General features: G+C 38.9%; 1 protein-coding gene across 2 annotated transcripts in view; it reads left to right on the forward strand.

Annotated features, from left to right (window-relative positions):
• Positions 1-4003: 4003 nt before the first annotated feature.
• Positions 4004-25593, forward strand: part of LOC131255652 (protein PHYLLO, chloroplastic) — a 98708-nt gene continuing 77118 nt past the window's right edge. Inside the window, exons 1-6 of one of the 2 annotated variants that reach the window (XM_058256431.1) lie at positions 4004-4244; positions 4917-5126; positions 7873-8090; positions 10065-10182; positions 14168-14281; positions 15800-15898. In XM_058256431.1, the coding sequence (XP_058112414.1) occupies positions 4083-4244; positions 4917-5126; positions 7873-8090; positions 10065-10182; positions 14168-14281; positions 15800-15898 (921 nt within the window). In that variant the 5' untranslated portion in view covers positions 4004-4082. The remainder of the gene's footprint in view (positions 4245-4916; positions 5127-7872; positions 8091-10064; positions 10183-14167; positions 14282-15799; positions 15899-25593) is intronic. The other variant, XM_058256430.1, reaches the window with a different exon arrangement.

The following is a 25593-nucleotide window of genomic DNA, read 5'->3' on the forward strand; positions in this document are numbered from 1 at the left end:
ACGGATTTCGTGGAGCTTGGCGATGTGAGCCTCGAGGAGGAGGACGAGTTCTCTTACTTTCAGCTGATGGATGTTTCCCCGTCGACCTAATAGACAGGATTTGGATCACTGAGTTGTGGACTCAGCCCTATTCTTTTGAGCATGATATTCCTTTTGTGATTTTGTTGGGTAACGCCTGATGCGACCCTTTTTATATCCTTTTGGACATGTATATAATGATCTCTTTTCATTTCAGCAAACTAGTTGTGATCGTGCTTCATGTTTCAAGTAATTCCATGCTGCGCCTTTAAACCTGGATTAATCGCATATTAATGAAAACCGATTATAAGTGACCCCGGGAACTCGGGAGTCGAGCGTATGCACGACCCCTAATTTTCAGGGTGTTACACCTTAGCTTCCCGAACCTGTTGTATGAATAAACCTAATTAAGTATTGGTTAACACGATCATGCACCACATTGCATGTGCTTTGGCGAGGAATTGCATACGTCCGGAGTGGTGCATGCCACGATCGTGAGATGATGTCGTTAAGGGAGTGCAGGTGAGGGCATGCATCATTACAGCATATCATTCCTGCATTAATAAAAATACTTAGGATATGAGTGTTGTACTGCTTTATCATTACTGCTTGATTGAATTGATAACATGTTAACCTTTACCTCATAGTACCACTGAGTTGACCACTCACTCCCACTCTGGGACGGTGTTTTAAAACACCAACCAGACTCTGTTGTAGCTACAGGTGATGACAATGCTTGCGAGGTGGAGCCTGACTTTTATGATGACGAGGAAGAGTTCTCCTACGTGCAACTCTCTGACAGGTCTATATAGACTTGAAGTTGCATCGGCGGGGCTACAGGGATATGGATTAGATGCCATTACATTGTATCATTTTGTAAATTTTGAAACTATACATGTAATTATTTAACCTGGTGACATGTTCATACTCTAGGGACTTACAACTACTTATATGCTTTATATATTTATCATAGTCTTCCGCTTGCATAGTCTAATTGTCTTTGGAGTATGATATGCTGATTTAGTGTAATCCCACTCATGTTTAATGCACCAATATAGACAACATTTAATCATCATTATCTATGTTGCAGAAGTAATGCATTGGAACTCGGGAGTTGAGCTTCTGCTCGACCCTCGATATTCGGGGCGTTACAGTTTAGTTCGGTTCGGTTCTAGTTTGGGCGTATGTAGAACCAAACCAAACCGTGATCCAAACAGTGGATCCGATCCGTGGAGCTGAACTTGGAACCGAACTGTGGAACCGAACCTGGAACTGTGAGTTTACAATATATTTTAGTTATATATTTGACTCATGATTTATGGTTTACAATGCACCTTTTGATTATTTTCATAAATGTATTTTTTCACACCGTATAAAATATCTAAACCATTCATCAAATGGATCACAACGCAAATGGACATGGGCTAAATTAAAAAATAGAATATGCAATTAGGCTGGATTATAAAAAGCCCAGAACCGTGGAACCGAACTGGAACCGAACCGGTTTTCACGGTCCAGTTCCGGTTCGGTTCTAGGGTGCTAATAGTCCAGTTCCGGTTCTGAAAATCCTAGAACTGTATGGAACGGTTCGGTTCCAGTTTCACTCCAGAATCGGACCGAACCGAACCGTGTGCACCCCTAAACGTATGAGTCTGAGAACATATGAACAAATATGAAACTGCCTACAAATACTAAAATTTTCTTAAAGCTGAAATACAATCAGCGTCTACAATGATTTCATCAACCATAATATGGAAACTTTAAAAGCAAAACAAGGATGATCGATTCATTTGTCAAACATTGTTAACATGGACAGTGGAATATTACCTGCCCTATCCAAGAACACCTGGACTCAGGGCAAAACGTAACAATTTAATTAAGTAAACAATGTGAGAAGAAGGAAGACGAGGATATCTTATATAGACTTTCTAGAAATGGTTCTGACGATCAAGCCATATTAGTACTCCCATTCTCATTGACATGCACAAGTCATGTCGTATGTGTCGGGATGTAAATCCATCTCCCGGATACATTACAGATACGCAGTAATGTCCAAAAGATTTAGCTGCCAGCAAAATCCTATTGGGATGTCCTATGCCTGCTTGCCATCTTCGTAGAGTGTAGAGAAAAGGTGGTGGCGACTCCCCTATGACATGCATCCCCAAAACCCCTATGACATGCACCCCCAAAACATGGGTGTTTTGGGGAGTATACCATAGTGAAGGAGAAATACATGGAAAGGATAACATTTGTCCCCCACAAATGTGAATACTCTCTCTCTGAATCGAGCATTAACGTTGTATATTACACCTTCTGTAAAAGAAACGCAACGCAATACCTGTCTTCTCCAAATCACTCACGTGATTTGTGGATGAAAGGTGGACAGAAAAATGCAAGCTCCAGGGATTTCCAATGATTTGCTATTTCAAGACGTGGACCACATACGCTGGTGGAGGCTGAACGTTTTGTACCGCAGGACGATTTTCGACATCCGAGGCTGTGAGAAGGAGGAGAAAACCATAAAAGAGAGAGCAAAGCTTAGAAATGGTCCGCTGAACCACATTCACAGAAATGATTTTTTTTTTCTTCTCTCTGCTGTGGCGGTGCGGTGCAATGAAAGCACTGCACTGCTAGCTGCATTGTACTCTGACGATCGAGATGCATGGAGTCTGCAAAACGGTTCGGCAACGTACTTGGTCGGGTCGTGAACTAGGTGTTGGTAATCCAATTTAAACGCAGTGAAATGTACTTTTTATTAAAATATATAATGGTGTACTATGTAGGCCACCATCCAAACACGCCATAAATGACTTCAACGGGTGAATATAATATAGGCATCGTAAGTGTGATTATAATATAGACATCAGAAGTGTAAAAATAATATAGACATCATAATGGAGCCCACAATGTTAGTAGAAGTCAACACAGCACCGACATGATGTGCCAACCAAACTAACGGCAACCACTTCGGAATCGGATCGGCTGGTATACCACGCACTACCGAACAGACTGGACGCGGATTAGCTACTGAAGTATCGACAGAAGCCGTCTCAGGAACCTCACCGTTATGTATTTGTTGAATACATACCGTCCGTTTATTTGGAGAGCATTTTAAGGCATCAAAAAGGTTGTGAAAGATCTAAAGCTCAGGTGGATCCTACCACATAAAACAGTGAGGATTGAACACTTACCTTTAAAAACTTATTTGGAGCACAGAAGTTTTCGATCAAGCTAATATTTATGATTTACCTTATTCCATATCTATGTTAACTTATAACGAGGTTGGATCTCAAATAAACATCATAATGGGACTACGAAGGCTTCAACAGTGGGCCTTATTGTCCCCATTGTTTTCTACCGTAGGTCCACTTAAACTTTAGATCTGCCTTATTCTTTGGCACGTGACCTTAAATGATCTCTCCAAATGGATCAATGGTGTGGATACAATAAATACACTATTTTAGGGCCCAGAGAGTTTGGTGACATCGTTTCATAATATCGTGACATCATTTTTCTAGATGATTTTTAATCATGATTCCAAAAACAAACGAGTCATATCTAAAGTTAAAGCGGACAACACTACAAATATTAAAGTATTTGTAAGGCCCACCATGATATTTATTTTCCATCCTATCTATTCATGAGTGCAAAAAGACTTGGATGAAGAGGAAAAACAAATATCATATCCGTCTAAAACTTCTGTGACCCCATAAGACGTTCAATCTCTCATTGCATTTTTTCATTTTTCGGTGTGGTTCACTTGATCTTTGGATGTGTCTTATTTTTCCGTTTAAGGCTTAAGACGAGCTCGCTAAATAGACGGACGGCTCAGATATAACACATACCCACATAACTTGGTGACGTCAACACACCAGACAGGTCGGTGGTGTGTGGTACACCAGCCAATCCGCTTACATCACCTTCTGTCGTGGATAATGCAGTGAATTAAAATAATTGAGTTGGATGCTGCATGCACTGTGACAGCAACGAAACCGGGAAAGAGTCGCTTTTTAAAGCTGTTCCAGTCGTCTATGACGGAGAGAGAGAGATAGAGCTAGCCGAAAATGAAGGTGGGATCGAATCTCTTGCACAATCCTCCTCCGGCAATCTCAGCCGTCCGTCAACTTCCCACTTTCATTAGACCCTCCTCCTTCTGTACTGCGCGTTCATTCCCCACGTCCGGCCATCTCCACCGTCTCCGCTCCCGTTCGAATCCTAATTTCAAGGTTTCCTTTTAATGCTCTGTTCTACTACTCTGGACGAGAGTTCATACCATATGCCTGCATTTCAAATTTGTACAAGTGGGGCTAATGGTTCAGTAGTCCAGACCGTTGATATGCTGGACTTAAAAGCGGATGGTCTTGGCACCTAAAATCGCCCAGGGTGGAAGATACTAGCCATTGAATCTTTGGATCCTGTTTTTGCTTGAATTCGGACCGTTGCTGTATTTTCTTTTAACCATACTCTTCCGGTCAGCAAATAGAGGTTTTTGAATTTACGCGGGAATTTTGGTGAATATCAACGGCCTGGATTGCTGAAACATGGGACCCATTTGGACAAAATGAAAACGAGAGCTTATTGTAGGAAATCCCTGGGTCAAGCATTCTGTGCAAATGGGTCCATCTTCCAACGATCCAGATCGTTCATCTGGTGAGGTGGATGGTGAGTGGCTGTTGACTGTTGGCCTTGTTTCCTTGCTAACCATCCATTTGCTGGCGCAATTTTCTCAAATGTGGGTGAATTGTGCAGCATCACACACCATGGTGGGGCCCGCCAGATGAACGGCCCCGATCACCGGAAGGTGGCCGGTGCATTTGAAGGTGCTGACAACTGCAGCTCAGCATTTTTCTGTACTTCCTCTTTTCTCTTTTTAAATTTAATTTTGTTCATTCATCTAGATCTTAGGGGCAAATGGAAGAGCTGGGATGGAATGCAGTACTGATACATTGCCAGGAATGGAGGATTCTGATTTACCTGTTGAGCTCTGCCAGACATACACTCTGCCTCCGGCTCTCACGCTTGAAGATGCCGCCAATCAGATCAAACAGGAAATCGAGAAGTTGAAGTTGAAGCCTCCTCATTCCTCAAGTGGTGTGTTGAGATTTCAGGTAAATAGATTTTTAGTCCCTATAGCCCCTGAATTCACCCTTGGGTGTGGTGCATGGCATAAGGCGGACCCCACGTTGAAGATGGTCTGGCACAATCAGGCCATTCCATTCATTAGGCAAAAATCAGGCTGTATGTTGAATAGGGACCATCGATAAGTCACGTGGCTTGCATGATGAGTGGACAGACCTGATTTTTGCACTAGATTGTCTTCGTGGGGTCCACCTTTTGCACAGCTCTGATGCCCTACACAAGTGGGACTTCAGCACACTGATACAGATCAATCAATGCTTTTGAAGTAGTGTTATTGATTGCAACATAAATCCAATGGGATGGATGTGCTCAGTTTCAATTCTGAAGTGAATTTGTGCAAAAATCAACCTCAAAATCCCAATTCCAGCAGCCTTACATGATTCCCAGCAGAATAGGAAAACATTCTAGCAAGCACATTCAAGATTCCAGTTCAGTCATGTAGCCTGAAAATCCTGCTGGTTCAGTCATCAAGGTGGTCTCACTTGAAGAAGCCGACGGTGAGGAGGAAAAAAAATTCAATTGTGCACATTTGATTACACGTATAGCCAACTGACTTGATGATTGAGCCGGCCTGATTGTCAAGCTGCAACACATAAATGGTGGGGCCTACCACCTATGAACAGCCTGGGTCTTGTGCACATGGTGAGAGTAGGATTGAGAAGCCTATTTTGGCGATTAGCCTTCTTTGAGGTTTGCTAGCAAGGTTTGTCATTATGAGCTGAGGATTTCACATCTTCCATTTTTACCATACATATTGCACATGTGCAGGGCAAGGTTTTGAATAACGGTATCAGTGGGCATAGACGATGGGCTTGAAAACAGCACTATATGGAGTGTATCAGATCATGTTGGCCGAGATTTTTTTTAGAACAAAAAAATCTTGAAAAAAAGAATAAGCAAATAGGATGAAAAAAGTAAAGCATTAGATCTATCTTCTTCTTCTTCTTCTTCTGTTTTTTTGTATTTGTATTTGTATTTGTATTTGTTTTAAATGTCTAATGGTGTACCCGACCAGATTTTCGTTAGAATGCTCTCATATTGACCTGCTGAAAGCAAACCAAATAGGTCCTTGGTGAACACAAGTCAAGCATGATATCGTGGATTAGGGCCCATTACTTGTTAATACAACAAATTAAAAAAAAAAAAGAAGAAGAAGAAAAATGGAGAAAAAAAAAGAAAAAAAAAAACAAAACAAAACAAGTGATAGCCCCTTCTTCCAATATTTTTTAAATGGTCCATTCTGCTTCAATTCATTGAATCTCACTCAATTCTTATCTTTGATCCTCAAAATAATCCCAGATGTAGTCTAAAATTAGTTTCTAAGCTCTTTGTGGTTGAAATGAAGAAAGAAATAGAGAAATGAGAGAAAATTTGAAAATAAAAATGTCAAAATGGGGCCCTTATGTAAGTGCCTTGTTTCAGTGCCGATACGGGGTGTATTGGCCTGTTTGACTGATGCAGGTCTATAAGGCCCATTTCTTTTCCTAACAGAATGGTTCACTCTAACACATGATGGGGGTGACTGATACCATTATGTAATGGCCATTATGGGCCCATTTGGATCGTAAGTTACTTAAGATAAGCTACTTATGCTTCAAGTAGCTTATATTGGTTTCTACTTACTAAGTTGACAAGTATGTTTGGTAAAAACAACATACTTATCAGCTTCTCCTCTTTTGTTTCTCCCAATGCCTTTCTTCAGCAATTTATGAAAAGTAGAAAAGCTAAAAAAATTAACTGAAGTGATTAAGTACTTTTAAGTAAAAAAGTTACTTATAACTAATCATAAACCAAACTTACTTCTCTAAAATAAGTTACTTATCTACTGCTGTAAGTAGAAAGAGTAGCTTATTTGGTGATATCCAAACGGGCCCTATGTAATGAGATGGATATTCAAAACTATAGTCCATGGTAATTGGGGCCTCTAATCTAGTGAGCTGCCGTGTAAATGAGTCATACCCCAAAAAGTCACGATCATTGCACAACCTAGTCGTTGCTGTGATAAAAGAATTTGAGCAAAAAACAAACAATCATCCAATCTTAATGGGAAAATGTTGCATGAGTCAGACAGCCAGGATTGTCCACTCACCATCAAGGTGTTCCAAAATGGTAACGGTGGCTGTAATGGCCACCACCGTTACCATTATGATACTGGCTGTAATGGTCGCTACGGCCCCTGTATCAGCCGTTACAGTCCTTTTTTATTTTTTGAAAAACTGTTATAGGACCATTACGGGACCATTACAGGGCCCTTACGGCCTGTTTTTTCTGTAACGGGCATTACGCCCATTTCAACCCTGTAACGCGTAATGGCTATGACCATTACCGTTAGGTAACAGCCATTACGGCAGTTGCGTAACCGAATTTGAATACCTTGCTCACCATGGTCAATCCATGTGGTGGCTCGTCAGAGAGATAGTCTCTATCATCATGTGCAACATCTACGGTGAACTTGGTAGGTAAGGAGCAAATTGCTTTTGGCAGTGAGCCATTGGAGCAATTTAAATTAATCATCATCATCTTAGCATTTTCTTTTATTTTTTTTAGTTCCTCAGGAAATTTGAAATGGGCACAAGCTACATTTGTGTTGTAGGATCTTGCTAACCATCGAGGATCCTTGCTGTTGCCATCTTTATGATTATTGAAGAATGGGGCAGTTTTTTAGGTTCTTCATGTCTGTTTTGTAATCTGGTTTTTGAGTTTTTATTACTGCAGGTCCCAGTCCCTGCAAGTGTAAAAGCTCTGGATTGGTTACGCTGTCAACCTCAGTCTTTGGAAGCATTTCCTCAGTTTTATCTCTCGGGAAATCAGTGTGAGAAAACACCTTACGAATCAGTTTCATTGGAGGAAAAGCATGGAGTTTCTGGAATTGGCTCTGTGCTTCACTTTACGGGTTCTTCTTATACCTTGAAAGGGCGTGATTCAATAAAAAGGTCATTGTCTCTCTATCCTTTTTTCCTTTCTTCAAGACGTGTGAAGTTAAATAACCTGTGAAACATTATGCTATCCACTTCATGTTTATACGACTATTGGATCACCATGACCTTTAAACAAATGTTATGCTATACACTTCGTGTTTATATCCATGACTCTATCAATATGTTGGCTCTGAACTTGGGTTATTTCAAGTAGGCATATTTGAAATAAAATCAGGCTGGTGCATGTTGATGATGTTTTCTAGGTAGTTCTGAAACAGAAGCCTTAAGTGATGGGCATATATTAGAGCAATGCTTCTGAAGCACATTCTCAACTTCTTTTGTGTTTGTCTAGATATACGTAACAATCTAGTTGGACGGACTTTGCGCCACTGTAGATTGATAACAATGATATATTGATTGAAATTACATTCATCTCTGTTTTTCTGTTTCAATGTAAGAAATATAATATACCTACCTGTATATGGAGGTTTGCCAGCACTACATGCACCCTGTGCTCACCATCTTTACACAGGACATGTGCCAATCTGGCAAGTGTCTGGGACATCTAACCACTGCACAAGGTGGTCTCCACTATGAAGATGAACGTGCACAAATTTGGGGCTGTTCCACTTATCAGGTGGGCCACCCTATTGGAAAAGAATGGGTGGTTTGAAAAGAAACTTTTCAACAGTTCACTTCAATCTACTATTGTGTCTGGCCTGATGAGTGGAGGTATTCAAAATCGGTTACGTAACAGCCATAACGGCCATTACGTAACGGTAACGGTCATAACCATTACACGTTACGGGGTCGAAAAGGCTGTAATGGCTGTTATAGGAAAAACAGGCTGTAAAGGCCCTGTAACGGTCCGTAACGGCCTTGTAGCGGACCATAACGGTCTTGTAACGGTTTTTTCGAAAAATAAAAAAGGGCTGTAACGGCCGTTACGGCCCGTATCATAAGGGTAACGGTGGTGGCCGTTACGGCCACCGTTACTGTTTTCGAACACCTTGGGAGCATCCTATTTTTTGTTGTTTATCTTTCCGACATCTAAAACTTTACAAAACAGGAGCTAGCAAATCAACGATTTACCATGTATATGGCGACTAGTGATTTTGACTATTAGATATTAAGGGCCTGTTTGGATGGTGGGAAAAGAAAAGAAAAGAAAACTGTCATAATTATCCGATAATGATTTTCCAAGATTTCCCATGAACGTGGATTCCCATGGATTCCATTTTGGGTTTCTTGTTTGGATAACAAGTGAAAATCCAAATAAAGATCTCAAACAAGTCACCTCATATTTTGTGCATGAGAATTTGACTATGATGTTTGGATAATGATTGCATTTTGAAATCCAATATTTCCTTTGCCATCGAAACATGGTGAAACATCCAATCATGGGAAAAGTCATCTATTTTCTTTTTCTTTTTTTCCCAGCATCCAAACAGGCCCTAAAATTACATCCATAAATAGTCAGTCCTGAACTTTGTTGCCAGGAGCTTCAACCCAACGTTGGCCTGCTTGCAATTCATATTTTTGGAATATCGTTCCTTATACCGATTCTTAGGCATTGACAATTTCTGAGATTTTGAGAACCACCAATTTTCGGTCCCAGGCTTGCATCTTCTCCTGCTCCAACCCTCACATGATCTATATGCAACTAAGGCCCTGAATATGTATGTGGGGTTCACTAGGTCATCTTCTCCTATGTCAATATAGTATGATCTATACTACACTGAAACCTGCTTCTTTTTTTTCTTTTTTTTTTCCAGTGGAGAAATATATCTGCGTGTGTGCGTGTTGTTGGAAGTGTTAGTATGCTTTTTTTTTTTTCTTATAGCAAGGCATCTAAGCTTTCTTATGCCTGCTGGAATTTACTAATCAAAGGGAAACATAGTAGTTTCACAATTCATTTTCATAATTTCATCTGGTATCCTTGGTAATTAGCTGAAAGTATGCATGTTGTTATTTATTCTTCTTTTGCAGATATCTTTCAGCTTCTTCACCTCTGATAAGGGCTTATGGGTTCATAGGTATCAATTACAGCTCGGAATCATCTTCCATGAAGCATGAGACTGATTCATTCTATTTTTTTATTCCACAGGTGAATCTCATCCCCACACATTTTTGGTGATAAATCTGAGTTGCACTTGCGTTTCTTTATCATTTCTTTTGCACACACATAATTCGCACTGTACACTAATAGTCGGTGCATGCATATCTCCTACTAGCCCAAGAGTGGTGGCTGGGAACCCAGCACATCAAAATTGAGCATTAAAAGTCCGAATAAAAAGCTGGAGATAAGTGCATGCACGCACACTTACAAAGGGTGTGCACCATGATCACCCAAGAGAAAAATCAGGCTGACTGATAATTGGGTGGCCTGAAGCATAGAAAACAATGGACAATTGCCCAAAAAATTCAGATTGTTGGACAACTTAGTCATAGCATTAACTGTGATGGTGTCCATAATCTAATTGTTTTTTATTTCAACTTCAAGATTGTTGGGTTTGATAGTTGAAAACAACGTAGACTATATAAAACAAAATAAAAAAGGGAGAAGAAGGACTTAACGTGATTTTGAGTCTAGTCGAGGTGTGATTTGGAATCATTCGGCTTGAAGTTGAATTTGCCCTCCTTGGACCATGTCCCAAGTGCAACAGGAATCTTGTACAGTCAACCTCCAGGATACAATGGCTATAACCTGGTCAGAGTAGTGCACTCACTGTACACGAGCTCAAACCACTTGCTGTCTTCCTCGAACCAATAAGTGAACTCAGAAGGCGAACTCAGTAAATCAAAACCAAAGAACTAGAGATTTGAGAAAGAGAGACTTATTAATATTTTGATTGTATGAAAACCAGTTAAAGAAAATACTTTGAATGGACTCGAATGTGGTGTTCAAACACCCTTTCAAAAGGGTTAGGTCTGTTTGGCATGAAGTCAATCCACGCATTAGGTGTGCGTGTGCCAAGGGCTGTACTAGGCTAGGTTGAGTGGAGTCCCAGATCCGACCCATTTAATAATTGTCTTTATTTTGGCCTCAAAACCCCTTAAAATCTGGGTCCGGTCTAGGCATATGTGGATCAACTCCCAACCAATTTATCTCATGGTGCAGGTCTTTGCATGAAAACCTTAGATTGGGCAATCCTATCCATCAAATATCTGACCTTTGTCTAGTTGAATGTGGACCATTGTATATTTTTTATTACCTATTTATTTGATGGTTATATAATGCAGGGAAATATGGGTTTGAGCCGGTGCCTTACTGGGTGACAGTGTGTTTCAACATTGAGGTCTTGGGTTCGAGCGCAAAATTACCTACCAAAAAGAAAAAAAAAAAAGAAGGAGAAAGGTGGACACATATTGAAGGGCAATGTTTTAAGTACTGATAGTCTGATATTGCGTCTTCGAGAATGGGAAATATAACGGGATATATCAGGAAATATTGTGCACATTGTGAGTATCGCAGTCTAAGGGAAACTTTAGGAGACTTTAGTAAATTGTTGGAAAATTTCGGTGAAACTTCAGTATGTGTATGGAAACAGATGATTATGTTTTGTTTTTATAATAAAAATAAATTTCAAAAATAAAGTTTATTTTTAGTAAGTAAATAAATATATTGATTATGAAAACTTTCCATAAAAAGAGTGTATAGCCAAATGGTAAGAGAAGGGTTTTTTGCTTCTGCAATTGCAACTAGGGTTAAAATCTCCATAAGGATGGTGCGAAGCACCGTCCACGCTTGGGTGCTTTTTGGCACTTTATTAGGCGCATTTAGTACTTCACACGTGCGCATCGTCGCAAGGAGTCAATAAGAGCCTTGGTCTTTTTGGCACGTGGTTCAAACCCATCTGAGCCATGGTGTAACTTGAATAGAACTAGGGTCTAGCCTAAGGTATTTTAACCTTAGTGTTGATCAGTGTTCAAAGTATCGGTATCGCTACAAGTTTCGCTAGACAGGGATATAGAAACAATATTGAGATCGCCGATAATATCGCTGATAACCAGAAATGTAGGGAAACAAAGGAATAATGGTGGAATTTTCAGTGAAACTTCAGGAGATGTTAAAATGTACATATTTTCATATTTAGAAATTAAAAAAATTTACAAAAAGAATGCATACATAATAAGTTTCCATTTAATGGGGCCTTAAAAGCATGTGTTGTTGTAAGAAATCAGTCCAACCATCCCCTCCGACCTATTTAACCATCCAACCTTCCATCCAAACATCCATCGATATTGCAAAATATCAACAACACATGATATTTCACCAAGAAATCATCAACAATTGGAAATGAAACGAAAGATTGTGGTCTCAATATCTTGAATGTTGTGATATCAATAATATTGGGATATTATCAATATTATCAATGACAAATTGAACACTACATACAACCATGTGTCCATGAAAAAAAAATTGAATAAAAATTTTCCTAATAAACAAAATTTTTATGATATCAATATGTTGGTGATATTATTGAAATATCGTCAATATGCTTATGATAGAAGCATTACCTAGAATTTACATAGTCGAAAATATTGGCGATGTTGATGCATTGGCAATACAAGCGACACCTAGAATTTACATAGTTGAAAATATTGATGATTATATTAGCGATATTGATACGTTGGCGATACTTAGTGATACATTGCTAATACCTTGCATATCTGATACTACCAACATTATCGGTATCGCTACCAGTGTTATCAGTATCGTTGAGCTGGAGATAAAGATAATATTGGGGATATTTCGATAATATCGGAGATAATTTGAACACTGGTGTTGATTGAGAGTGACTATGACATGGTTGTACATGTGGCATCCATGCTATGTGTCTCTCACGTGACAACAATTATGATGATTAGGACTTGTGGTGCATGTAGCAACAGTTTTATACTGTTGGATAACTATTTTTGTCTAAAAGGGAACATAAATAACTGCCATAGGACAAAGGGTCATGTCCTTTCATGGAAGATTATTTTTTGTTGTGAATGGGTATGGATGTCTTGAAGAGGCACATGAGTGTCTCTCCAGAGAGGACTCCATGACCCCTTAATTGCTATATATCTTGGATACCATAGTCTAGAAGAGATATTCTCTCCATTTCCTAGATAAAGCCATCATTGTTCAGTACTCTTGGATCTGATCTCTTGCTGTGTTTTTCTTCTGAACGTGTTAAAGGTATATCGGTGTTAAAATTAGAGATTTGTTTAACACTTAAATGTGCAATTTTGCATGTTGAAATTCAGAATGAGAGTTCATTGCATCCTTAAGACAGTTTGCAGATTTCCTTCGTTTGCACTTGCTGGAATTACCAGAAAAAGGGCAGCAAAGCTGTCTTGAGAAATTGACTATTCAAGTTGAGCCTTGAACCTGCTAGATCTGATTGTCTCCTTATCCTTTTCTTCTATGCTCCATTGTGTACTATATTACCTCTTTTCCAACAGATTACATACTCAGAACTTGAGGTGTTACTAAAGAACCATGGATTAGTAGTTTTCCATTGTTCAGGGGATAAAACTATGATTTGTCGGCCATTAATGATGCAATTATACTATAATGAGTTCCTATCATTTAAATTTCATACAGTACAAGTAATAAACATAAACGATACAACAAAAAGCTAAAAAAGAACAAAAAAAGAAAAGAAAAGAAAAAAAACCGTGGTCCAAAATCTACATGGAGTTATAGGTTTTAGGCATGATTAGACACTATTCCCTGTAGTGTGTCCCACCTGACTTTTGGATTTGGCTGTTTTTTGGGGTGTGCCATTTTCACAGTGGGCCACATCTGATGCATGTTTCAGATGCCACACGCACATCATGGTGGGCCCACACCAACTTGAGTGTACCATACATTGGACACTATGGGATCGTTACCCTATATATATGTGTGTATGTATATGTATATCAGTGTGTTGATGCCATTTTTATTTCCTTCTTCATGGTGTTTGTGATCTGCACTTGGAATTTGAGAAACTGACAGTCCTGCTATTATTGTACCTATACTAATTTATCATCACCTTCATATTTCTGTCTGCAAAACACACACTCATGTTTTTTAAGTTGTGATATCATTTCAACAGATTGAGCTGGAGGAGTTTGAGACCAATTCTCTCCTGGCTGCAACATTGGTGTGGGATGACTCCTTTCGTACATTTAAGAAAGCAGTTCATTCTTTTGAGTTGTCTTTCCATCAGGTATGCTGAGTCCCGTCATTGTGTGAGTGTTGTACTGATTGCTGTTGCTGATCCTTTACCTCTATTTTTAATGGATATTATAGATACGGGATAGTTGGTCAATGAGTTTGAATGTACAAATGCACAATACTGCTAAGATTGAGTTCAACTTGTTTGCATCTAGCACAAAATTTTTGTTCTGGTCTGTTTTCATTGTTGCTAACACGTCCATGACAAATTGTATATCTTATGCTCATACTTCATTTCACCTTTGTTCATTATGTCAGTTGAATATGCTGTCTTAAATATTGTAGTTCGAAGCTAATGTTCCTAAATCACTTTTTTTTTTTTTTTTTACACACACCCACACTCCACACACACACACACCCACCCACACCACATGGTCACTTGATTCTTGGCCTCAGTGTTGAAACAGAGTCTGTTTAATTTTCTCTTCAGTTCAGTCCACATATTTGAAGTTGAATGAGACGTATTTAATGTCTGCAATTTTGAGGACATGGGTTGAGAGTATTGTAGAGAGATATATGTAGTCATACGGAGTGCTATATTGTGTTACGATTATGATATTTTTGGTGATATCTTAGGAAGCGTTTACATTTAATTGGAGCTTATCCTTGATTAGTTGTATATATATGTTTAGTTCTTAATGGAATACAAGATAGCACGTTTCCACCATGCCGTCTCTAAAGTTAACAAGGTATTAGAGCCACGTTTCCGATCTACTGAGTCGTTGCTTTGACCATCATCTATTTCAATCCAACCATCCATCTAGACTGCCTATCATGCATCTCTGCCATCTACATCTTGGGAATAGAGATTGCATTGGCTCTTCCCCAATCTGCACATCTTTCCAAAATCTGATCTTCTCCCCATCTCCTAGGGCAAATCCGACCCCTTTGTAAACCAGGATTTTATAGAAACAACCCGTTTTCAAATATTGGAGGCCCTATACAGAGAGGAGTCCATTTGTCTACATTGCAATTGTATTTACTAGAGTCCCTCCGTAATGTGCCTTCTTCTATACCAAACTTCCAAAGCCACTTGCCCAAAAAAGCCCTATTCATCAACTCTAGATCTCTGATTCCAGCTCCTCCTTTGTCATAGGCTTTATACACCTCGCCCCAACTTAGCAAATGAAATCTATTAGCAGCATCTGTCCCTTGCCATGAGAAGTCACGCAATAATTTTTCTATTCTCATTAGAACTGACTTTGGGCATCAAATTAAGATGTAAAGTAAATAGGAAAATTTGAGAGAGCAGCTTTCACGAGAGTAATGTGCGCCCAAGAGAAAGATATCTGCTCTTCCACTTGGCTAGTTTCCTTTCCACCCTTTCCACTACTATGTACCACAAGTGTTTTGCTGGTTTACCAATACAGAAATGTTTGCTATTCTTACAATGATACAAGTAGTTTGTTTCAACTCTATATCAGTGTGAGTTGTTACAAGGATTTTGTTAGGTTATACATTTATATATTGTATCTTGTTTGCTATAATGTTTATTGTAATTTCTTTATAGGCAATCTATCATGTTTGGCCAACCAGAGAGTATTGCCATGACAAGTGGATAAGCTATGTTCAGGAGAAGTCTGATTTGGAAGTCCAAACTGCTCAGATGGTATTTGCTCCATTTCATTGTTCAATTCTACAATGTATAAATCGGTTATTTGGATTTAATATGTGAAAATTGATTGGTTGAATCTTTTCTTTATTTTGGTGCCTATGGGTGATTAATGAATTTTCTCTTTCACTCGCTAAAAGGAAGAAGGGACCTATATACGCTCTTGATGAAGAGAAAGTTCTCCATGTCTTCTACATGCTTGATTGTAGTTGCATAAACTTCAAAAACTTGTGACATATCCTGTTTAATGTAGGAATGGCTCAGTGGTAGACTGCGTTTCAACACTGAAGTCATGGGTTCGAGTGTCCATGTGGTGCGTGCATGCATGTGAGTGTGTTAAAAAAATGTAGGAGGGCTTTTGGAGGCCCTTGCTGCTACAATACATTGTGGGAGGGTTTTCAAGTCAATGCATCAATGCTTAAATAAAGTTAATCACTGTATACTGTTGTTGCATATACTATGCTAAGCAACAGTTACTGCCAGCTCACTATATATATATATATATATTTGTTAATGATAAACTTTAATTTAGTAAAGGACAAAGTTAATAATTTAAGCACATATTTTAAAGGGCTAGTTGTTGATTTTTTTTTTATAATGAAAACAAGTTACAAGAGGGGGAGAGAATCTTTAATCAAAAGAGAATGAAGCTCAGATCATTCGCCTCAACATTTACTCAAGGAACTGGGAAAATGGTGCCAAAGTGCCCGCTCATCTTCCTTATTTCCTCCACCCAATTCCCTGGTCTCCATGTCTAGAGAATCTATCCCCAATTCCCTGGTCTCCATTTCCTCAATAATTGTCTGCATGAATTGCATTTGGAGTAGCCCCTTCATTCCCATGCATAGGGACCCGACCTGTGTAGTTGGAACCCTTGACCCCAATGATGCCTCCAAAGACCCACCTAATGTTCCCTTGATTGTCCCATATAATTCTCCTAATTCTAGCCTCCCATGGCCACCTCTAGAACGACAATGAAAATTTAGCTTCCAGATAGCGGGGACGCCACAAAAGATGGGGATTGGGCCGATTTCTTACCTCTGATTCCTCCCAACAAACCTCTCATGAGCGTAAATTTAAGAATTTGGAGAATTATCCCTTTGTTTTTCTGTATTGCTTCAACCCAAAGGTGGGTTTAAATAACCACTCTACAAGACTATACAATGAAGCTTATTTAGAGCTTCTCTATACATAGTATATTTCACCTAATGATAACCCATATACACAATATTCTCACACCATATTCCATCATGGTGGTTGCTACCTCAATGATGTGCCTATTCTTTCGTTCTGTTACTCCATTCTGCTCAGGCGTGTGAGGACACGTTCGCTGATGTATATTACCATTTGAACTTATAAAAGTCTTAAACTCGAACGACATATATTCTCCCCCAGAGTCAGATCATAGAACTTTAATTTTCCTTGCAAATTGGGTCTCCACATATGATGAAAATTGTCTGTAACATGAGAATGCTTCAGACTTGTGCTTCATGAAATAAATCTAAGTGTGCCTTGAAAAGTCATCCACAAAGATGATATAATACAATGAACCACCAGGAGCCATGATGGGAGATGGACCCCAAACATCAGTATGAACGAGATCAAACAGATTTTGAGTACAAGAGTTACTTAATGAAAAGGGCAATGTAGTAGATTTACACACTTTGCAACTAACACGGTTCATATCAATGGAAATGGGACTAATATTTATTTCATCATTCAAAAGACCAGATCTAAATAAGAAAAGCATGTTTTTGGAATTTGGATGCCCTAAACGACTATGCCAAAGTTTTCAGCATTTATTAGTAAAAGAAATATCATGAGAAGATGGAAGAAAAAAACAATGCGATGAGACAACTTCAGGATCGGACTCCAAAGTAAATAACCTTCCTCTCTTATGGCCCTTCCCAATCAGCTTCCCTATTTCCAGATCCTGTATGAAACAACCAAACCGAGAAAACAAAAACCAAACAATTATTTTTCGCTAGTTGAGCAACCGAAACCAAGTTGACAGATAATTTAGGGACATAAAACACTTTGCGAAGGAAGAAATTGCGAGATGATGAAGGTGAGACTTTCAAGGACCCGATATGAGAGATAGGTAAATGCTTCCCATCCGCAGTGTAGATGGAACCCACTCCTCTATAGGGGAGACAATCAGTTAGACAAGAAATGTCACCAGTCATATGATTAGATGCCCATGAGTCAATATACCAAAGATTTGTAGGATCAATATTATCTATCGAACCTGAAGAACCCATTGCTTGAAGGATTTGCTAAATTTGTTCAAGGGAAAGTAGATTAGGCTGCACCGATGGGGCTATAGATGAGGAGTCAGGCTTCTCAGCAAAGGAAGACAGAAATGCACGTCCACATTACTGGTAGTGAGGAGGTAGAGGAGGGCGAGTCGGGCAATTGGCTATATCATGTCATTCTTGTTTGCAGTATCGACAAAATAGAGTACTTGATCCAAAGGATTTTAGATTTTCTTTCTTGTTGGGACAACGAGTAGCCACATGACCAAATCCATTACAGTCAAAACATTTAACTTTCGACATGTCTCGTGACTTTCCTGAAAAATTGCGAGTAATGAAGGTAGCATTAGGAACAACCTCTCTCATGGAAGCAAGGGTTTTCAAACGTGTCTCTTCTGCCATCAAATCAGATAGAGCTGCCTCAAGAGATGGAAGTTGAGGCCGGTTCATCAGAGCGGCTCGGCTTGGTTCAAACTCTGGACGGAGTTTATATAGAAATTGCATCAATTTACTTGTGTCACGAAGTATCTTTGCTGTCTTTATCGCCGTGGCGGGAATAACTGGATCCATAAGTTGAATCTCATGCCAAAGGGAGGTAAGTTTAGAATAGAAATCTTGTATACTCAGAGCTCCTTGTTCTAATTTTGACAGCTCATACTCTACTTGATAACGACGAGCATGATTTGATTGTTAATAACACATTTTCAAGTAAGCCCATATTTCGGATGCAGTCTCGAATGACGTGAGGTTAATTGCAATGTTGCTCTCGACACTGTTAAGGATCCATGTGACCACCTTTGAATTATTTGTGGTCCAAGATAAGAGTTCCTTTTCATCTTTTGGTTTGCCCGTAGAACCATCTACATAGCCATAGAGGCTTTCCTGCTAAAAAATGCTTGAATTGAAATTGCCACAGGGAAATTTTTTCCCCATCCAACCTAACATGGATAGTTTCGATCTTATTGGAGGGATTCATGGATGTCATAAAAAAACCATGAAGAAGAAATGTACCACTGATTTCTGGGCGAGTACGACCGGATCTGACAAGCATGAGGTAGATTTCTAGTGATGCAGAGATGGGTACAGGACCGGATCTGGCAAGCAGGGGTAGTGTCACTGTCGTCGATGGAGAATAATCGACTTTATGGGTTCAACAGATCTCAGATCAATGGATCCAGATGTGAAGATAGAGGTGGCGAGCTAGAGATGGGTTTCAACGGAGAGATTCGTCGAATCAGGCCGGAAGCGGCATGCCGGAAACAGAAGAGATAGGTTCCGTAGTCTAGAGGTGTCACTGGTGCAGGTTGTAGAGAAGATCAGGTTTTGAGTTTTGAAAATGAGGTTTTGGGTAGAGGCGAGCGCCGGATCTGGAGAACGCCCAACAACAATGGCTGTTGTTGGAAAGATGGGACCTACAGAATGTGACGATGATGATACTTGTATTAACAAGAATCTAGATCGATTCTAGATGATGTGGCCGGTCATGTGGTAGATCGTGCGGCAGGTATGGACCGCTGGAATCAATGGAGGAGCGGAGTTGTGACGATGATGTGCCTGGAATGGCAATGATCTACGGCGGCTGAATGATGTAGGTGCGGCAGGTTCAGAAACCTAGCTTTAATACCATGTTAACTTAAGAATTTGGAGAATTAACCCTTTGTTTTTTTGTATTGCTTCAACCCAAAGGTGGGTTTAAAAAACCACTCTACAAGACTATACAAGGAAGCTTATTTAGAGCTTCTCGATACATAGTATATTACACCTAATGATAACCCATATGCACAATATTCTCACAATGAGATCATTGCAAGAGACGCTTGCTAACTCTTTAAACAGAAACCTCAATATAATCCTTCTTTGTCTGCTACTCAAGCCATAGTTTTTAATTTTCTTTTGAATGCTCTACTATTCCTCTCCTTCTAGATCGCCCACCAAACTGCAGTGAGGGACAACTACCATAGAATTCTAGGTTGAGTTGTTCTAAAACTAATTTGCCACACTTTCAAAAGCTTGTCAATTGAGCATGGTATCTTCCTACAAACTTTGAAAAGCAAACACCCCGATCAAAAAGGCAGGGAATAAGATGTCCTACTAACTCCTCGGGTCTTAAACACATGAAGCAACCACTAACCATGATCCTTTGCCTCTTTTGAAGATGGGCTAGAGTGAGGGTTTTATCAATTTTTAGCAAAAAGTGGCGACTTTGGGAGGGCCTTCAATCTTCCAGATCATTAGGGCTGTAACGGGTACTCGGATCTAAGCTAAACTGAGGGATCCAACCCTATTTAAACAGGTCTAAGTCCAATTTTCGGAGTTTGGGTCCGCCACCAAAGACTCGATTAAAAATTAGGTCAGGCAAATACCAAATCGTGTACCTATCTACCTGATTAATTATAAAATTAATCATTATCATCATCACCATTTGAACCTTATCTCAACTAATTGGGGTTGGCCAAACGAATCTTGTTCTGCTAGTCTATTAAGGACCATATACTTAGTTAAACCACGGGTCATCAACTCTTTTGTTACTATGCCCACCCACATCCTTTAAAGCCTTCTCCTTGCCCTTTTATAGTCTTCACTCTTCACTTGAACCGAATCACCCCTAACTGGTGCAATTCTTGGTCCCCAACTCACATGGCTGCACCATCTAAGTCAGCTTTCCCTCACCTTTTACCCATTGTGGCCACTCTTAAGCTCCCTCGAATGTGTTCATTTCTAAATCTATGCTTGACTTGCCACTCATCCTTTTCAACATCCTTATTTTAGTTACACTCATTCTAGGAACATGTTGTTCCTTGATTGCCCAACATCCTGTCCCATAAAGCATGGTTGCCCTTATCTTAGTCCAACCAAAATAAGCCAATCTCTCTCGCACACTTCCAAACCTCTGTCGAAATTCATATGGTGTTAAGGCCTTTCCTGTTTTCATCTTTCTCAAAGATTCTTTCACTTCAAAATCCCTAATCTTACAAAGGTTTCTATGATCTCCATCACTGCTATTCCACAAAACCATATCATCCATGTACTCTTTAATATCTTCTAATATCTTTTTGTTATATGAAGATTTAAGTCCCCTTGTATAAATATCCTCTTTCCATTTGCAGTACCTTTTATTAGTCATCCATGTCCTACCAAGATTCTCCTAATTTCCATCTTCGATCCTTATTGTGGTGCATATGCACTAATGACATTGTTCATCTTCTTGCGGTGCTTATGCACTAATGACATTTATCCTTTAAATCTTTGTCCATAAAAATTTCTGGCTTTTCCTCCTTTTATTTGGTCTCTTGTATAAAGGCTATGTTAACTCTCATTCACTTCATTGTTTCTACTAGCTCTATGCTCCTATCTATCAAAGTAATTACATCCAATGTGGGAAGATGAATTCTATTCTCATAGACTACCTTATTTACCTGCGCTTGTCCAAAATGATGTAAGAATCCATGCCCACTTTTCATTTCAACCTATGATGTTGGGGCGTGTCGCTTCTAGGAGATGACCTAGCTAGCCCTTCCCCATTTCAGATTGTGCTCTGGTGCTGTACAATGCTCTCTTGCAAGGAATGCCCTAGCATGAGCTTGAAACGTCATGTCGTGATTCATGAAAAGTGTGATGAAAGCTTTTATGTCAGTTGCCTACTTGACATGATCCTCTATTCAGGTTTGGGACTGACAATGAGAGCACAAACACACAAGTGGAGTTTAACATTAATATTATAAGCGTGGTTTCAAAAATTGGTTATGATACAATTGTATTGACCAACCCCATTCCATGAAACAAGGTTGTAGTAGTCTGCTTCAAAAGGAAAAAAAGGGGTCGTATTGGTGATACACTTCGTATTAGCATTGATACGAGGTCAATATGGGCATGAAGGGACCATGTAAAAAATTTTCCTCGTTTTTTCCAATTTTTCTTTAATCTTTTTACCTTTTTCATCATTTTAACCATGGAGAATCTTGAAACTCATTTTATACTAGATCCAGTGTTCGAAGTATCGGTATCGCTACAAGTTTCGCTAGACAGGGATACAGAAACAATATTGATATGGCGCGATAATATCGCTGATAACCAAAAATGTAGGGAAACATAGGAATAATGGTGGAATTTTTAGAGAAACTTCAGGAGATGTTAAAATGTACATATTTTCATATTTAGAAATAAAAAAATTACAAAAAGAATGCATACATAACAAGTTTCCATTTAATGGGGCCTTAAAAGCATGTGTTGTTGTAAGAAATCAGTCCAACCATCCCCTCCGACCTATTTAACCATCCAACCTTCCATCCAAACATCCATCGATATTGCAAAATATCAACAACACATGATATTTCACCAAGAAATCATCAACAATTGGAAATGAAACAAAAGATTGTGGTCTCAATATCTTGAATGTTGTGATATCGATAATATCAGGATATTATCAATATTATCAATGACAAATTGAACACTACATAAAACCATGTGTCCATGAAAAAAAAAATTTGAATAACATTTTTCCTAATAAACAAAATTTTTATGATATCAATACGTTGGCGATATTATTGAAATATCGTCAATACGCTTATCATACAAGCATTACCTAGAATTCACATAGTCGAAAATATTGGCGATGTTGATGCATTGGCAATACAAGTGACACCTAGAATTTACATAGTTGAAAATATTGATGATTACATTAGCAATATTGATATGTTGGCATTACTTAGTGATACGTTGCTAATACCTTGAATTTCTGATACTACCAGCGTTATCGGTATCGCTACTAGTGTTATCAGCATCGTTGAGCTGGAGATAAAGATAATATCGGAGATATTTCGATAATATCGGAGATAATTTGAACAACGACTAGATCTAAGCTTATTTTGGGGATGAAACACAGTTGTGTGATATTCGATGAATTGAAGCAGAGTGAACTTGATGAGGACATCCGCGCGCTTGTTCGAGTGTATGCAAGGAGGAGAGCATCGGTGTCCTTTTGGTTGGATGACCCGTACATGGGGCCCGCTAGTGGGCTTCGATCTTCGTGTCATCCTCCCGAGGAGTATCAGACCATTGATTTTCATTGATATTTCATTTTGAAAAGTTTGTGAGAGGTATTATGTGTTTTTGTAGGTTTTATGATTAGGGTTAGGAAGGGAAAAATCTAAAATTTGGAAAATTAGTGTTCATGAGAATTGGTGATTTTGAAACTAGGATTTTTAAAAATTGGGAAAAATAGGAAATTGGGGATCTAGGGTTTAGGGTAGGGTTATGGATGGGGAATCAAGGGGTTTTAATGGGGAAAGCAAGGGGAAATAAAAGGATTGAGTAGTTGTCCATATGGTCAGCCTAGGGGCTCGCACGTGTGGGTCATTGGCTAGGATTTTGGGGTCCTCAATGGTTGATTTTGGTTGGGTTGAAGTTAGATGATGAAAAGTTGAAGAAAAAGATGACTTAGATGGTCTTAGGTAGGAATTGAATAAGAGAGATGAAGTTTTTTTGGTAAAATACCTCTTTTGGTAGAAAGGAAGAGAGAATGAAGATGATAGAAGGAAGCCTCACACCTCTGTTAAATGGGGAATGGAATCACACCACACCCAAGCTCCAAATCACATGAAGTATTCTTCAAACCACATGAAGAAGAGAAAACATGAAGTGTTTTTTTTTTTTTTAATAATAATAATAATGGCATTAGGGCTTCACACACCCATCTTTCTCTTTTATAGTCTCATAAAAGACCTTTTATAAAAAGACGCTCTCAGATTAAATTCTTAACATAAAGACGCTTAATAAATTAAAAGTTATTCCTAACTCCCTAATCCCAATACAAATATAAGATATACCAAAAATAACGAAGCATGTAAACAATCTAAACAACTAAACTATTTCGTGGCCCATGGGGGTCCATGATCAAGATGTTCGATGATGATCCAACGGTCCGATGTGTCCATCAAGCTCCTATATGCAGCCCACGTGCATCTTCCCAGTGTGGGGTCTTCAAAGATGTATGAATATGTATGTGAGGTCTTCAATGTGGCTAGGAATGTGAATTAGGCCAAGTGGACCCCTTGTAATTTTCGTCTAGCCATAAGGAGATTGGCTCAGCCCTCCAGCTCGGTATGGTGCTTGGATGTCCTCATCACTAACTGACCAAATCCCTTAACAATGGCGTCACTTTCTATCATTCGCATTGTGTTTTTTAGGACCTAAAGAGGAGGAGGAAGATTGGTGGAGGACATGAGCATGATAAGTTGTACTATCTTGATTGTGACATTGTGAGTGCAACAACACAAAAAGATATCTTAGCTTTTCAATGGGACTACTATCTCGGTCATCCATCATTGAAGACTCTTAAGGGTGTCATTCTTTCCTTATTGTTGATGTTATGTCTAGAGTGTGATGTGTGTTAGTGGATTAAGCATCACCATGTTGTTTTTCCACAACATGTTGAGAAGTGTTGTTTAGTTCCTTTCTCTTTAGTTCATTTAGATGTTTGGGGTTCAATTAAAAATATTTAGCAGGTTCGGGTTTAATTATTTTGCTATATTTGTTGATGATTGTTCAATAATGACATGGTTTTATTTAATGAAAGATAGATTTGAATTATTTTATACTTTTAGGACTTTTTATATGGAACCAATCAGAAATGTCACAAAATCCCCAGCTCTTTGAGGATGTCCTCAGCGTCGAGGAACATGTACTAGGGTGTATGTGTGACTCGTTCAAATCATGAGCTAGAACAAATGAGATGATTTTTCCAGTATCAATGACCAATACCAATGAATGGGATAGAATGGAAGAACTCCATGTAAAATCAACTTAATTTGAAAATGTCTATGTTTTGATCTAATAATGCCAAGAAGTACATGTCCCAAGCTTTTGGTCAGTTTTTTTTTTTTTTCAGAAACAAAAAAATACATTAGACATTATGCGCGCACACCCCACAACAAAATGATGTTGCAAAATGGAAAATTTGTCATCTTCTTAAAGTAACTTGTGCGTTTTTAATTCACAGGATTTTTCCTAAGAGTTTTGGAGTGATGCAATACTCACAGCATGCTTTCAAATAAATCAAACGCTCTCATTTGTTTTAAAGGGTCAATCACCTGATCAAGTTTTATTCCCAAATACTCTATTGTTTACTCTACCTCCTAAATATTTTGGATGTGTTTGATTTGTCCATCAGTAAGAGTTTGGCTATGATAAGTTTGATCATTGAGCAGTTAAGTTAAATACATTTTTCTCGGATATTCTCGCGTAGAGGGATTATTGTTGTTATAGTTCGTTATTTCAAAGACATTATGTATGCACAGATGTTACATTTTTTTAGTCTACCCTGTCCTTTTCAAAGATAACAAATCTCTTAACACGGAAATTGTTCCCATACCTATTAAGGTCAATGAAGACATCTAACCTCCATCATCTACCATCTCTTCCATTCCCAATGTGCCTAAA

The sequence above is a fragment of the Magnolia sinica genome, chromosome 9, assembly GCF_029962835.1.
Source record: "Magnolia sinica isolate HGM2019 chromosome 9, MsV1, whole genome shotgun sequence".
NCBI classification, from domain to species: domain Eukaryota; kingdom Viridiplantae; phylum Streptophyta; class Magnoliopsida; order Magnoliales; family Magnoliaceae; genus Magnolia; species Magnolia sinica.